The sequence below is a fragment of the Abramis brama genome (assembly GCF_963993115.1).
Source record: "Abramis brama genome assembly, chromosome: 5".
In the NCBI taxonomy this organism is placed as follows: domain Eukaryota; kingdom Metazoa; phylum Chordata; class Actinopteri; order Cypriniformes; family Leuciscidae; genus Abramis; species Abramis brama.
This window is the reverse complement of record NC_139967.1, coordinates 4628821-4645553: the sequence shown is the minus strand read 5'-3', so window position 1 is coordinate 4645553 and position 16733 is coordinate 4628821. Positions and strand designations below refer to the sequence as shown.

The window sequence follows — 16733 nt, the reverse complement described above, 5'->3', positions numbered from 1 at the left end:
TGATATAGAAAAGAATCAAACTTACTAACTCTAACCAAAATGATTGACAGGCAGAGAGCCTTTCTTATTGGCTTGTTTTCTAATAGTTCCCCTGACTCTGTTTACAGACTGTAGTTGTGTCGCAGGTGCATGTGTGAGATCACATGACACATATTTCACTGTGTTATTCCAAAACGAGTCACTTACAGCACCTTTATATCAGAAATGTCATATCTATTAATGTGAATATTCAATATATCAGCCCTATAGCGACAGGAAAGTGTGTCGATTGTTGAAATGAGCAAGTCTTGCCAAGTAACTTTAATTAACATAATTACAGGCCTGGACTCAAAGGATCTCATTAAAGTGTTCTCAAATAATGCACATGCAAAAAATGCATCTATTGTATGCATCTAACTTGAGGCACAAAGCTTATCATTGAACTGCTCAGTGAAAAAATGGCTTTTGCAATCAGTTTGTAAGTGGCGCTCCCACAGTAGAGACAGGAAGTCCCTCTCGCTGAGGTTGTGTAGGTGTATGATATCTCTTTTGAATCACGCTGGGGTCCCGCGGTCAAGTTTTCCTCTCCAACTCACACACGCTCAGACATCTGAGACATGTGGAGGCTGTATGGACATCCAGAAGGAGATTCAGATGAGTGTTCCCACGCTGCGGAGGAGACTTAGACTCTGGCCCCCATCCACCATCCACAAATTACACAGCTCCCATGTCCAGATATGAAGTCATCCCAGCTCAAGTGTGCAGACGGGAAACACAGATTTTATTAATATGCTCAAAGACTGTATTTTTAGGAATCTGGCAGAGTGTCTTAGAAAAATAAAAAAACGAATTTATGATTCAGCAATAAGGGTATCGTGATGAGCGATGGACCTTATAGTCTTGTAAGATACAGTGCCAATCAATTTTGTTCAATAACTGGTGCAGACTTTAAATAGGCTTTTATTCAATACATGCATTGAATATATTGCATATCAATATTTTATTACAGATAAGTCACATTACCCCTCACATAATGCATGTTCAATTTGTTGAAACAAGAATTTAAAGATATAGTTCACCCAAAAATGAAGATACGTACTAAGGAAAGTATGAACACTGGTTATGTTGTAGTCATTGTATGTTTTTATGCAAATATGTTTTTTGAAATTGAACTCTCTGGCCCACCAGAGGACTGGGACCAAGGGCTGGAGGGGGACGTCAGAGAGCATGGATGTTCGACATTCCTCCAGGGCGTCTAAGCTTGATTCATGCCTGGGTACGGTGCATCTTGCCTGAGATGCAGTTTAAGAAAACCAGCCTGTCAATTCCTGGAGGTTGGAGGTTCATTCTTCCAGAGCTCCACAGCGGTGGAAATTGAACTCTCTCGCCCACCAGAGTGAGCCTTTGTGGGCTTTACGATGGACTAATGTGGCCCTGGAGCTTAGTTCTCAAAGCCGCCAAAAAAAAGTCAAGACTTCCAGGCAGCGGGCCATTATTTAAGTCATGCCCAACACGGTGCATCTTGCCTGGGATGCAGTTTCAGAAAACCAGCCAGTCAATTTCTGGAGGTTTCATACTTCCAGACCTCCACAGCGGTGGAAATTTAACTCTCTCTCACCCACCAGAGTGAGCCTAAAGCAGACCCCATGATGGTTTAATGTGGCTCTGCCTCAAGAACCACTTTGTCACCCATTCGCCAACACCCGACAGCCCATTTTCGGACAGTCTTTTACATTCGACTGCTCTTCAGAGGACGTTCGAATCAAGGCAGCCTCCCTGGGCTGGAGGGGGATGTCAAAGAGTGTGGGTGTTTGGCCAAATATGGCAATTTGGACTTAGTTATTTTTCTGAGGAGGACATTCCTCCCGTCTTATTTAAGTCATCCCCGGGACAGTGCATTTGCCTGGGATGCAGTTTCCGAAAACCAGCCGGTCAATTTCCAGCACTCCACAGTGGTGAACATTTAACTCTCTTGCCCACTAGAGACTGTTGTGTTGTAGTCAATGTATGCTTTTTCCTGTGAAATTTTAAATTTTAAATTCATTTTATTTTTGCGTTGTAAAATCAAACTTATAGCTGTAGTTTGCCTTTGCAAAATAATTTTGTCAGATGAATACCTTAAATAAGTTTAGTGTTTTGTTCTTCCCTTATATTTTATTTCATATTTACATTATATATATATATATATATATATATAATTACCATTTTGCAATCCATAGAAAAACATGGATCTTTGCAATAACAGAATTGTCAAAGCTTAATGACTACAATTAAACATCCTTTATTGGGGACTGTTTGTGATTCTGTTGTTTGTTGTTGTCATTTTTATAAGTTTCTTTTTTTTAAATATGTCTTTTTATTATTTTTCTTTTAGTTTTAGTTATTTTAGTAGTTAAATGAAATTAATAGAATGTTTCCTTGGAACCAAAATTAAAAATATGAATAAAAAATATAATAGTATCTCAATTATACTAAAATGACACTGGTTGACACTTCAGATTTGATGGTGCTTTGAATGGGTTTTCTGCCTTTTCTATTCATTCTTGGAATTGTAATGTCATTTTACATTTTTTATAATATGTTTTGTGTCTTGTCTTTTTCAGAGACAGCACCACTTTGTCCAGACTCACCAGGCAGGCTTTCTTGCCAAGACAAGCATTCATTAGTGCAGAAACATGTGGTCAGGTCGCCTGACTATCAGCTGTTTGGTTTTGGCCACCCTGATGACTCTAAATCACGCCGGCCTTGTAAAGAAGATGATCAGGCACCGAAGGGAAGCTCTGACGATTCCCGGCATACACAACGTAACCCTTCCAAACACTTCCCAACCGGTCATTTTCAACCACGTTTACAACATCAAAGTCCCGGGTAGCTCTCTGTGTGTGGATCTAGACTCTCCTGGTGGTGGTTCGGATCTCGAGCAGAAGGATGCACCATCTGGCTCAGACCTGACGGTAACAGACCAGACATTGGACGGCAGTAATCAGATTGTCTTCACCCATCGCATCAACATCCCCAAGCAGGCCTGTGGCTGTACAGGTGGACTGCCGGATCTGAAGGAGCTCCTGAGCCGATTGGAGATGTTGGAGGGTGAGGTGTCCACACTCAGAGAGCAATGCGGCACAGAGCCAACCTGCTGCAGCGCAGAGGTCTCAGGTACGGGACACATTCAGATTAACTTCTTTATTGAGGCTCGAAAGTTTCACAGTGTTAACTCACTGACAGTCAGATTTTAAAGGTGTTTTGTTTTTAATGTTAAATGCTTTCTCTTATTCATAGCATCATAATGCAGGGACAAATATATGCCATTCATACTCTGATTCCTTCAAAAAGTATGAACACGATGCGTCACATTTAAAAGATTGATCTTTTTGAGCATCCTGACCCCGATATAGCAAAATTGGCTCAACCAATGGTGTAAATTTGAGGATGGGCTGTTTGACGTGTTTGCAAAACCAGTTTGAAAATAGTTTCATTTTTGCAATTTTATTTAACCTCAGAGACAGAATTAATATTTTATTTATTTTTCCTCATTTACAGACTTAATTAAACTCTTAATTAAACTTTTGTTTGTTTGTTTATTGCTCAGAGACAATATAAATCATAAAGAAAATGATTTATTTATTTATTAAACCTCAGGGACATAATTCATATAAATCCTATAGAAAACGCTCCGGTTACGACTGTAACCTCGGTTCCCTGAAGAGGGAACGAGCGTTGCGTCGAGTTTGACGCTATGGGAACGCTTTGCGTGATGACGTCTTGAAGCACATGTAAAATCAGTCCAATGGTGTAGCGGGACGTCAGAGGCGGGTGACGTCACGTACCAGGAAGCTATAAAAGCCGGCCTGAAGCAGGAAACAACAGCTTAGTAAAGTCTGAAGTCGTGCTGACAGGCATGAAGGAGATATGGCAAGGTGACGCAACGCTCGTTCCCTCTTCAGGGAACCGAGGTTACAGTCGTAACCGGAGCGTTCCCTTTCAAGGGAACTCGCGTTGCGTCGAGTTTGACGCTATGGGAACGTCTATACCAACGCCTCCATAGCTACAAAAGTCTGTCCTGTGTGAAATCATGAAGAGCAGCACTAGGATGACAAAACATGAGACCCTGGAGCAGAGTCTAGATCCAGAGAGTAGAACCTGACGAAAGTGTGCGGTGAGGACCAGCCTGCCGCATCACAGACATCCTGTAGAGAAACTCCTGAAATAAGGGCCTTAGAGGCCGCCATACTCCTTGTAGAGTGTGACCGGACAGCCAAAGGAGAAGGCTGCCCAGCCGCCTCATAAGCAAGTGAGATAGCCTCGACCACCCACTTGCTCATTCTTTGCTTAGACACCGGCCCTCCCTTGTTAGGGGAGCCAAAGCAAACAAACAACTGATCACTTCTGCGCCACAGGGCAGCTCTGTGGACGTAGGCGTCTAACGCCCGAACTGGGCAAAGCAAATTATTAGCCTCCTGGTCCGCATTCTGGAAGGGAGGAGGACAGAAGGCCTGCAGAATAATAGGTCTGGCCACATTAGTGGGGACCTTGGGGACATAACCCGGTCTGGGATGGAGAAAAGCTTTCACCATACCCGGAGCAAACTCTAAGCAGGAAGGAGCAACCGACAATGCTTGAATATCCCCAATTCTCTTAAGAGAAGAAATGGCAAGAAGGAAAATAGCTTTCAAAGTCAGAAACTTTTCCGAAACCTCCTCAATGGGCTCAAAGGGGGCCAGGGACAGGCCTTGTAGAGCAATGGACAAGTCCCATGGCGGCACCCTAGAGCGGACTGCAGGCCTCAGCCTCCAAGTGCCACGAAGGAAACGAGATACCAGAGGGTCCTTCCCCACAGACATTCCACCCAAAGGAATGTGGTAAGCACCTATGGCCGCCACATAGACCTTTAAAGTGGACGGGGTCAGACCTGCAGTGAACCGGTCCTGCAGGAACTCCAGCACTGTACCAATTGGGCAGTGGACTGGGTCCAGCCGACGGTCACTACACCAAGAAGTGAATACTCTCCACTTCAGGGCATAAAGTTTCCTCGTGGAGGGAGCTCTGGACTGCAGAATGGTCTCAACAACCTCAGTTGAGAGACCTGACTCTATGAGCTGGGCCCCCTCAGAGGCCAAGCCCACAGGTTCCACAGTTCTGGGCGGGGGTGAAGTATTGAACCCCCTGCTTGGGACAGAAGGTCCCTCCTGACAGGTAGCTCCAGAGGAGGCCCGTCGAGGAGGGACACAAGGTCGGGAAACCATACTCTGCCCGGCCAGCGCGGGGCTATAAGAAGCAGGCAAACCCGGTCCCTGCGAACCCTCTCCAGAACTCCCGGGAGCAGAGCAACTGGGGGAAAGGCGTACAGACGAAGCCTCGGCCACGCCTGTACCATAGCATCCAGTCCGAGAGGAGCTGGATGCGTGAGGGAGAACCAAAGTGGACAGTGAGACGTCTCTCGAGACGCAAACAGATCCACTTGTGCTTGGCCGTACTCCCTCCATATCAGCTCCACCACCTCGGGGTGGAGCCTCCATTCCCCGGGCCTCGGCCCCTGCCTCGACAGAGTGTCTGCTCCTATATTCTGAACCCCGGGGATGTAGGCTGCTCTGAGTGACAGCAACTTCCCCTGGGACCACAAGAGGATATGGCGTGCCAGATTTGATAATGGGCGCGAGCGCAAACCCCCTTGGCGGTTGATATAGGCGACTACCGACGTGTTGTCCGTATGCACTAACACATGGTGTCCCCTGAGGTCTGTGACAAAGCTCCTCAGAGCCCGGAAGACAGCTAACATCTCTAGGCGATTGATATGCCAGGAACGATGATGGTCTTCCCACAGACCTTGAGCTGAGCGACCCTCCAGGATCGCTCCCCAACCCGTGAGGGAAGCATCCGTCGTTAGCAGTCTGCGACGACAAGAAGCTCCCAACACTGGGCCCTGGGACAGGAACCAAGGTTTCTTCCACATAACCAAGGCACGTAGGCATCGCCGCGTGACCTTGATTGTGCGAAATGGGTTGCCCCTCGGGGAAAACCCCCTGGTCCTGAGCCACCACTGCAGGGGCCTCATGTGCAGCAGTCCAAAAGGTATCACGTTGGAAGCTGCTGCCATGAGACCCAACAGTCTCTGGAACTGTTTGACAGTGAGTAGCTGGCCTAGCTTTACACTTTTCACAGCTGCAAGGATGGACTCTATACGTGGCGGTGACAGGCGCGCCTGCATCGACACTGAGTCCCAAACCACGCCTAGGAAAGTGGTTCTCTGGAGTGGAGAAAGCACACTCTTCTTGGCGTTCAGCCGTAACCCCAGCTCTTTCATGTGGGCGAGAACAACATCTCGATGTTGAACCGCCAACTGATGCGACTGAGCTAAAATCAACCAATCGTCGATGTAGTTCAAGATGCGAATCCCCTGAAGGCGCAGAGGCGCCAGAGCTGCATCCATGCATTTCGTGAAAGTGCGGGGTGATAAAGCTAGGCCGAATGGAAGAACACGATATTGGTATGCTTTGCCCCCGAAAGCAAACCTCAGGAACTTCCAATGACAAGGACGGATGGAAACATGGAAATATGCGTCCTTGAGATCTATCGTGACAAACCAGTCCTCGGACCTGATCTGTGGCACGATCTGTCTCAATGTCAACATTTTGAACTTGAGCTGCATGACTGACTCGTTCAGAACTCGAAGATCCAAAATGGGACGCAATCCCCCGTCCTTTTTTGGAACTATGAAGTACCGGCTGTAAAACCCGGTTTCCCTGTCGGAGGGAGGTACATATTCTATGGCCCCTTTCTCTAACAGAGTGTTTACTTCCTGTTCCATAACCAGAACCTGCTCGGGGGCCACCACAGTGGGCAGAACCCCCATAAACCGAGGTGGGCGTTTCCCGAACTGAATCAGATACCCTTTTTCCACGGTCTGCAGGACCCAACGAGAAACATTTGACAGTAGCTTCCACGCTGTCAAAGATTCTACTAGAGGTACCAGCCTCTCGAGACTGGTTTCTGGATTTTGTTGTTGTTGAGCAGTCAATTCGACGCCCTGTAACGGCGCACCGGCAGGGAGCGACCGAACAGACTGCTCTAACACCCTCCTCGGAGGGGGCGGGCATCCCGAGGCCACTACGTTTCCGGGTGGTCCTTGAGATATGTGCTCGCCGGAGACCGCTGCGCCCTGTAACACCTGAGGCGGCAGGGTTGGCAGAACGGTCCCCTGAGGGTACCGAAGAGAGACGGGCACCGTAAAAAGAGGTGTTAACCGCTCTGCTTCGGGGGGGACTACCCTCATTAATCCTGAGCCCTCGGACGTCAGGATTTTTTCCCCAGCAGCCTTCTTGGCGGTAATAACGGTCCGCAGATCCGTTCTACCCCTCGAAGACTGCTGGGTTTGAGCGCGCCCTCCGTGTCCCCGAGATTTTTGTGGGGGAGCACGAGAGGACACACTCTGTTTTTGAGTGGCACGGTGTTCAGCGCTCTTTTTAGAGGAGTGAGGCTGCTCCCGCTCAGCAGCCTCATAGAATGAACGGCGGGGGAGAAGCTTTTGCAATGCAGCTGCCTGTTTAGCAGCTTCCTGAGATTTAGCTACCGCACTGTTTACTGCATCACCAAATAAACCAACAGTGGAAACCGGAGCATCTAAGAGAACGTGCTTTTCTTTCTCTTTTATATCGCTCAGATTGAGCCACAGATGCCTCTCAGTGGCCACCAGGGCTGCCATAGACCGCCCGATTGATTTAGCGGTCTCCTTGGTGGCCCTGAGAGACAGATCTGTGGCTCTGCGAAGTTCAGCCACTGTGTCAGGACCAATTCCCCCGCCCTCCTCTAAATCCCCCAATAATTCTGCCTGATAGGCTTGCATAATAGACATCGTATGCAGACACGCTGCAGCTTGACCAGCGGCTGCATACGATTTATGAACCAGAGATGATGTGTATTTTACTGGCTTAGAGGGAAGTGAAGGAGCTTTCAGGGAAGATGCCGTTGCTGGAGAGAGATAGCTCGCAAGCGTCTCCTCCACCTTCGGCATCTCCCCATAACCATATTCTTTATATTTATGAATGGAAGAATAGTGGGATGTTTGTGGTGCATACACTCTGTATGAAACCGGTTTTCCCCACGATCTCGACACCTCGGTGTGGAGATCGGGAAAAAACGGAAGGCTTCTTCGCTGAGGCTGTGTACGAGATGGCAGGAAGCGTTCGTCGAGCTTGCTTTTCGAACGAACGTCCTGCCTATCCTCTGGCCACTCAATAGATAATCTGTGAACTGCTCTAGTGACAACATCGAGCAATTCCTCAAAAGCGTGAGACTGAGGTGGCGAATCCTCAGACTCAGCTTCAATACTAACAACGTCCAGCTCCTCAGAGCTGGACAATTGCAGTACTGGTGCCTCCACCGGGGGGGAAGAAACCGCAGCGCGTGCTTCCACACCCTGATGAGAGGCACTGGATCTATCAGAAGGATGCTGAGATAAGGCAGAGCCCGTCTCAACATCCACTGACAGATCCATCTGCGAACCCCAGGTCTGAGATCGACGCCGTGCCTCGGCAGCGGCGGGACCAAAGCCCTGGGGAACGTGGTCGGGATTGAACCGAGCCAAGCGGGATCGGAGCGTACGCAAAGGAAGCGCACAGCAATGCTCACAGTCACCACCCTCGAGTGCTGACTGGGCATGCTCCTCTCCCAAACAAACAACACAAAGAGTGTGTGTGTCACCTCCCGTTAAATAACGCGGGCAGGGATGGACACACACTCTAAACTGCTGCTTGCTCGCCATACTGAATAATATATATATATCAGACAACACCAAATAAGACAGACAGATTTCAACACAGAGCGCTACTGAAGACTCAGAAAGCTGTTGTTTCCTGCTTCAGGCCGGCTTTTATAGCTTCCTGGTACGTGACGTCACCCGCCTCTGACGTCCCGCTACACCATTGGACTGATTTTACATGTGCTTCAAGACGTCATCACGCAAAGCGTTCCCATAGCGTCAAACTCGACGCAACGCGAGTTCCCTTGAAAGGGAACATTTAATTACCATCCTTATTTACAGAATTAATTTAAATCATAAAATAATTGTTTGTTTGTTAGCATAGAGAAAAATATGTATTTATTCATTCATTTATCCATCCTCAGATACATAATAAACAAATAACATAATCAGTAATCTATAAAGTCACTATGTCTAATGCTAAAGTCTACATGTGGCGTAATCATGTAACTCTTTGCAATATACTTTGGCAAACCTGTACAACTTCTAAATAGGAGGTCATGGCGCTTTTAAAGTGCATTAATGTTTACATGCCTCTTCCTTAGCAAATGCTATTTGGCAATGATATTTCCATAATTGAAAATTGCATATACGTATGTAGCTCAACTAGCAGAGCATGGTGCCAGCAACGCCAAGGTCATGGGTTCCATTCACCGGGAATGTGTGAACTGATCAAATGTATACCTTGATGGATACTAGCATCTGCCAAATGCATAAATGTAAATACACGTATCTCCTGATTCTTTAGGGGCTGTAGGAACGAAGCCCTACTGCAGCGGCCGTGGAAACTACAGCACTGAAACCTGCAGCTGTGTCTGTGCTCCCGGATGGAAGGGCCCCAACTGTACCGTTCCCGTCTGTCCCAGAGACTGCAGCGACCAGGGCCGCTGCGTTGACGGGAAGTGTGAGTGTTTCAAAGGCTTCACGGGTGAGGACTGCAGCTTGGAAACCTGTCTGGTCGACTGCGGCGAGAACGGGCGTTGCGTTGATGGAGCGTGTGTCTGCGATGAAGGCTTCTCTGGGGAAGATTGCACAGAGACGGATTGCCTCAACAACTGTTTGGGACGCGGGCGCTGCGTTGATAGTGAGTGCGTCTGCGACGAACCCTGGACTGGCTTCGACTGCTCCGAGCTCATCTGCCCGAATGACTGCTACGACCGCGGACGATGCGACAACGGGACCTGTTACTGTGATAAAGGCTTCACCGGAGAAGACTGTGGGACACTCTCTTGTCTGAACGACTGCTCAGGACGAGGTTTCTGCATTGATGGCCGCTGTGTATGTGACGCCGGGTACACAGGCGAGGACTGTTCCAGCTTAACCTGTCCGAACAACTGCAACGAAAGGGGACGCTGCTTTAACGGAGTGTGTATTTGCGACATGGGCTTCCTCGGAGAGGACTGCGGGAAGCTCTCATGCCCGGACAACTGCAACAACCGAGGTCGCTGCATAGACGGTCGGTGCGAATGCGACGTTGGCTTCCAAGGCCACGATTGCTCAGAGCTCAGCTGCCCTAATAACTGCAATAATCGTGGGCGTTGCGTTAACGGGCAGTGTGTTTGCGAAGAGGGCTTTGGCGGCGAGGACTGCAGCATCAAAAGCTGCCCGTCGGACTGCTACGGTCGAGGCCAGTGCGTGGACGGGAAGTGCGTTTGCTTTGCAAACTTCGCAGGCGAAGACTGCAGTGAATTGAGCTGCCCGAGCAAGTGCCTGAACCGTGGACGCTGCGTCGCAGGGCAGTGCGTTTGCGACGAAGGCTTCACCGGAGAGGACTGCGCTCAAAAGAAGTGTCCCAATGACTGTCTCGGCCATGGACGCTGCGTGGACGGCCAGTGTGTTTGCCAGGAGGGGTTTGAGGGTCAGGACTGCTCCGTTTCCACCTGTCCTGGAAACTGCAACGACCGCGGGCGCTGCGTCAAAGGGAAATGTGTGTGCGATGAGGGATTCGTTGGAGATGCCTGTGGAGAAAGAAGCTGTCCGAATGAATGCAAGGGAGTGGGCCAATGTGTGGACGGCCTCTGCGTTTGTGATGAAGGCTACATCGGCGAGGACTGCTCAGAAGGTGAATCTTATAATAGCAGATATTCTGTTTTGTTTTTAATTTGCATTCATTTTTATGATTATATTTTCTGTTTTAAAGTTTAGTATTTTATAAAAAAAAAATTTTTTTGGAATGTTTATTGTTTTGAACTAAAACTAAAATTAAAACTAAAACCATTAAAAAGTGTTTGATGAAATAAAATAAATGTTAACTGGACTAAAATAAAATGTTTTTGCTTAATGCTTAAACTTTTTATTTAAACTAGTTGCTAAGGCAATGTTTCTAATTTTTCACATTGTCTTTCACAATATTAATGTTTTTACTGTATTTTTTAGGGATGCACCAATATCAATTTTTCCAGAACGTTAAAATATTGGGCAGAGAAACCAAAAGAATATGAATTGAGCTTATCACTTAGCAAATAGATATTCTTAAGTTATTTCCATGGCTAATTATGCCTGTTACATTTTTTTGTAGGATCTTCTGTTTTTTCACTGTTCATTTTTTACATTATTATATTTTATCATTTTTTCAAATTTTAAGACACCAGTGAAATATCAAAATTTCCAGGAACAGAAATTGAATAAAGTAATCAAATGTAAAATTACACTGTATAGTCTTCACAGTATAAAATATAAATTAATCATAATTAAAGTTACAAAAGTCATTCAGTCAAGAGCAGTGAGTGATTTTCTCTTTGTCTTTTGTAGATTAACACTGAGGACTAAAACAGCAGTAGGTTTATTCGGCTAATTATAAACTCATTTATTGACTAATACCATATGTGTGCCTGTGAAATAGATTTACATAGAGGACCATGAATAAGAAACAAAAGATTATTTACTCTGTGTAGCTTTATTGAAACCTCTCCATAGTTTGATTGGATGAATGCGGGTCACCACAATGGAAACATGGACAGTTTTCCAACCACTTGGCACTAAAGGTCGTTCGGTTTCTCAACATCTGTGACGTAAATGAGCCTTAATATCTTTCCCAGTCTCACCACCGGAAGACCTGACCGTCACAGATGTAACCACAGAGAAGGTGAACCTCACATGGAAGAACGAGATGCTGGTGACGGAGTATTTAGTCACGTACATCCCGACTTCACCAGGCGGCCTGCAGTTAGACTTCCGAGTGCCTGGAGATCGGACGTCTGCCACCGTCTCTGAGCTGGAGCCTGGGATCGAATACTCGATCAGCGTCTATGCCGTCCTCAACAACAAGAGGAGTGTTCCCGTCAGTGCCAGAGTGGCCACACGTACGTCCACACGCTCTGGTCAACATTACACACACGTGCAATCACTATACGCACCTGCACACTTTGTGGTGAAACAAATGTTTTTATATATAAATATATATATATTATATATATATATATATATAATTTTGTCTAACACTGGAATTCCAAATGCGGTCTGTTGCAGTTCAGTATTCTCATAACTAACATCTATCCAATAATACTAATTATTTAATTTTTTTGTCTTTTCCAGACAAAAAAAAATAAAATCTGAATCAAGGCAAAACTGCATGAGACAAAAGTCTGATTTAGGAGAAAAATGTATCTCATATTTTGTCTTTTGTCATATTATTTTGATGTTTTCCATTAGTTTAGGAGTACAAGTTATGAAACATGTCAAGAAAATGGCAAAATTCACTCTAAAAATAAATAAAAATCTTTTTTTGGGCTGTTAATATTTTTCATCATTATTACTTTTTAGGATTTTTTTTATTATCTTTTATTTTCTAGGTATTTTTTATTTTATTTTAATACATTTTTATTAATAATACTAATACAGTTATAATAACATAATAAATAATATAAAATAACATAACACAATTAATAATTAATTAAGAATTAATTTAATTCCATAATTAATTAATAATTGTTTATAATTATGACAGTTAAGCATTTCCTCTCACCCCAGCTCTCATAGCTATATCATCAAAATTAAACTTTAATTTTTATATTCTCATTACTGCAATGCTTAATGTAAAAGATTATAAAATATATATACAGTATATCTATCATGATAGTATTTGTTGTACTGCTTTCAGTGTCACTTCCTCTTTCTATTGTCATTTAGCTGATTCTTTTATTCAAAGCAGCTTACAGCTCACAAATTATAGGGAAAGTTTGGAACAATTTGGAGTGAAGTGTGTTGCTCAAAGCATAATGATAGTAGTTCATTGAGAAGCCCTTGTAAACCCAGAAAAATATTTAACACTGACAGTAAAGTTGGTCAAACTTGTCATTGCACATGCAAAACTGTCTAAACAGCATTAGGAACTTATCCATTGAGCCACTATACATTTGCACAGGTAAACCTCTTGAATCCAGGCACTGAACACTGCTAATAAACTTGAATGAATGTCATGATCCTCGGCTAATAAACCTGCGCTCTTTCCCTACAGATCTACCGCAGCCTGAGGGCCTGAAGTTTAAATCCATCACTGATACGTCTGTGGAAGTTTTGTGGGACCAGCTGAACATTCATTTTGACGGCTGGGAGCTCAACTTTCGTAACACGGTTAGTGTCAATGGGAGATAATGTTGAAGGCTTTTTTATCTACGCACTTACCAGTATTTATCTGGCTGTTCAGACTAAAGAAAAAAAAACTGGTGGAAAGACTAGATGCAATATATATTTTTGATGCCTTACTAGGCAAAGGTATTTCGGTCAGTGTCATTAACTTCGTAAAAACATCTTCTCAGGACATGAACATTTTTGGAGCCACATTCTTTAAAGCAAAGTGCGAGAAAAGTGTTGAAATATCTTGAAACACTTTAATAACTTGCCTTAAAACTAATAGTAAAAATTTATTTCTGTACAAGCTGGTAGAACATAACATGTCAACCTTTAGGTCAGCAGATTTACTGCGGTAAGTTGTTCACACAGCGTTTTCTTTTTTTCTAAACGCGGTCCTGGGTGCCAGGGTTATACGGTCATGCGGCTGGTTTCAGAGTCCCTCTCTCTCTCGTATTTAAAACAGAGTAATGGACAATTTAATCACTGTTCGTTAGAAGTGATGCGAATGGGCATTTTCTCCATTTGAGTCAGAGTTACAGGCGGCCATGAGCTCATACACTCATTTAAGGAGCCATTAAAAAGAACCATCCTTGAACCATAAAGTCTCTATTAAGACTCGCTTTAATGGTGCTCCAGAAATCCCAGATGTTTGAACTTACTGCTCACTTTCAGTTCTGTTGTTTCATGCCACCAGCATTTAGGAAACTGTCAACTTTTGCATGACACGTTTTCTCTGTCAAATCATGACTGCCAATAACGGGTATAAATATAGACTCACAGTTGGACTTTTGGTACACGTCTATTAGATTTGAGGTCATCAAGTTCAGTGGGTTTCAGCCTTTTTGACTCCATTGTCTACAACAATATTAGAAGAACACATTATTTTTTTTAACCAAGGATTTTTTTTACTCAAATTCCTTCTTGATAAAATATTTTAGATCTTGGCATACCTAGAAATACTATATTCATTATAAAAATGCCCATGGAGTTATGAGATTTGATTAATTATATGACTTTTTTTGGTACGTTTTCCAATACAAAAAATCGGAATCCTTAAAACAAGATAAACTCACTTGAGAGGCGAAATTGCATGACACAAAATTCAGATTTAAGAGAACATTTACAGTATCTCATACTTTTTGCAGAAACAATCATGACTAAAGGAATATTCTTCCGTCTTCTCCATAACAGAAGGAAGAAAACGGGAAGATCGTGAACAGCCTGACACCTTCCCAGACCAGCTTTGAGCAACCAGGACTCGGGCCGGGACAGGAATACGAAGTCACTTTGTCCGTCATAAAGAACAACACCAGAGGACCCGAAATAAGCTCGACTGTAGTGACAAGTAATGATCCTTCTCTAAAGCAAAGCTCTTGTTTATTGTCTGTGTCATGATCCCATTTCAATATTGAAGTAAATGTTGAAGGCGTCGCTTTTGATCTGTGCTGTAATTGACTGCAGAGTTTGGCTTAATCTACATCTGGGAAACGGCTCTAAAGTGTTGGAGGTCAAAGGTGAAACTAGCTCAGCAGTAAAGAATTTGAACGCCTGCTGTTTGGAAAGGCCAAGAAGAATAGAGGCCATCATTTAACTAAATGAAACATCCAGTGTGTGCCGGCCCGCAGAGCTTTAACAGCCCAATTCTGTGCTCGACTGTGAGAAATCTGGAAGATCCATGTGTCTGGCTTGACATTTACAGCCTTTGCACACATGCAATCCTCGATAACAACCAATAAGGCGTGTTTTGGTTTCAAAAGGCCCCTGATTTCTGACAGTAGTTAGTGTAGTTTCCCATTTTACTGCCTGTAAAGTGCTCAGATTTCTAGATCTGGATATATCTGTCATGGTGAGGTCAATCCATTTAGGGTGAAATGTGCTTTTCAGTGCATATTTACTGCATGAACGAATTTTGTAGGCATTGACAAGTTTATAGTCTAGTTTATTCATTTGAATTAACCCTTTACACGACATATTAAGCTGCAGTGTGCATTTGATTTGATTCCTCAAATCGTGTGTCTTGCTGTGGGAGAGGTGTATATTCAAATCATATAAATAAATACATATATACATAATTACTTAATGGCCGCAAAAAAAAACGTTCTATATAGTATGAGTATGAATGTAATCTGGACGTACTACATCTGCAATGTTGTCATTATCATGTGACCTACCAGCGTCAGTTACGTCGCTTCACTGCCATTTACAAATCCTCTCACGTGGCCTCATGGGATTAAAAAAGTGTCAATCTTATGCACACTTCAGAATCCCACTGGAAGTAGTAGGTCATCCGGGGACTATTCGCCTACTCTTTACTACAAATTCGGACATACTTCTTTTGTCACATATGGTTTTTCGCCTACTATTTAGTAGGGAAGTATGCGATTTCGGATGCAGACATCGAAAATAAATAGAGCAGCAAACAGGTGAAGGTGACGAGGGAGGACAGGAGGGCAAATGAACAATAATCAGATAAAAAGACAATAGACAGGAGAGCACATGACACATAGAAACATACATGACAAGCCATGTGCTCACACCAAACAACTCAAAAACACAAGCACAATCTCAAGCCATATGCTCAAACTAAACATGAACATGCAGCTAATGAGAACTCAAAACATGAAAGCACACGGCCGATAAAACCAGCCATGATACACAGAGCAAAACACACGAGACAAGAGCGCTCGGCGAGTGAATGAACACACAACCTGAGACAATGTTATTTTAACTGAATATCATTGTAAGTATAACCACATATCCCTCCTTTTGCTGAAGGAATCGATTCTCCAGGACAGATTGATGTTAGCGATGTGACTGACAGGTCGGCAGTGATCTCCTGGTCCAGGCCTGTGTCTCAGGTGGACGGCTTCAGGGTTTCGTACGGGCCAAGCACAGACCCGTTAGTCCATCGTGATGTCGACCTCTCGGCCAAAGACACGCAGTACAGCCTGGAAGACCTGAAACCCGACACTGAATACAGAGTGTCTCTCAGTTCTAGAAGGGGAGATTTGACCAGCGAGCCCATCTCTGAAAGCTTCACCACAGGTATGATCACTCTACGAATAAAATATTTCGTTTATCAGGAGTTTGTCACTTAACTCAGCCAAACCAATGTTTTACTGATGCTGGGATGGATTTCTGTGTGTCCCAGGCCTGGATGCCCCCAGTGACCTTAAAGCTGTTGATCAGACTGACAACAGCATCACAGTGGAATGGAAAAACAGCCGCTCATCCGTCGACGGATACCGTATCAAGTACGGACCGATCGCAGGAGGTGCTCATGGTGAAGACATGTTCCCTAGAAGAGCAGGAGACACGACATGGGCCACAATTACAGGTAACACTGATACTGCTGTTACTGAGAACTGCATTTTATTTACTAGTTGCATTGCAAAGAATTATTCTTAATCTGTATTTTTGTCATTTT

The 16733-nt window shown here is 44.4% G+C and overlaps 1 protein-coding gene across 1 annotated transcript in view; it reads left to right on the top strand.

Annotated features, from left to right (window-relative positions):
- tnca (tenascin Ca) overlaps positions 1–16733 on the top strand; it is a 63809-nt gene that overhangs the window by 15548 nt on the left and 31528 nt on the right. Inside the window, exons 2-8 of the mRNA XM_084114091.1 lie at positions 2583–3135; positions 9483–10796; positions 11773–12036; positions 13191–13306; positions 14498–14651; positions 16082–16351; positions 16458–16643. Of these exons, the coding sequence (XP_083970217.1) occupies positions 2655–3135; positions 9483–10796; positions 11773–12036; positions 13191–13306; positions 14498–14651; positions 16082–16351; positions 16458–16643 (2785 nt within the window). The 5' untranslated portion in view covers positions 2583–2654. The remainder of the gene's footprint in view (positions 1–2582; positions 3136–9482; positions 10797–11772; positions 12037–13190; positions 13307–14497; positions 14652–16081; positions 16352–16457; positions 16644–16733) is intronic.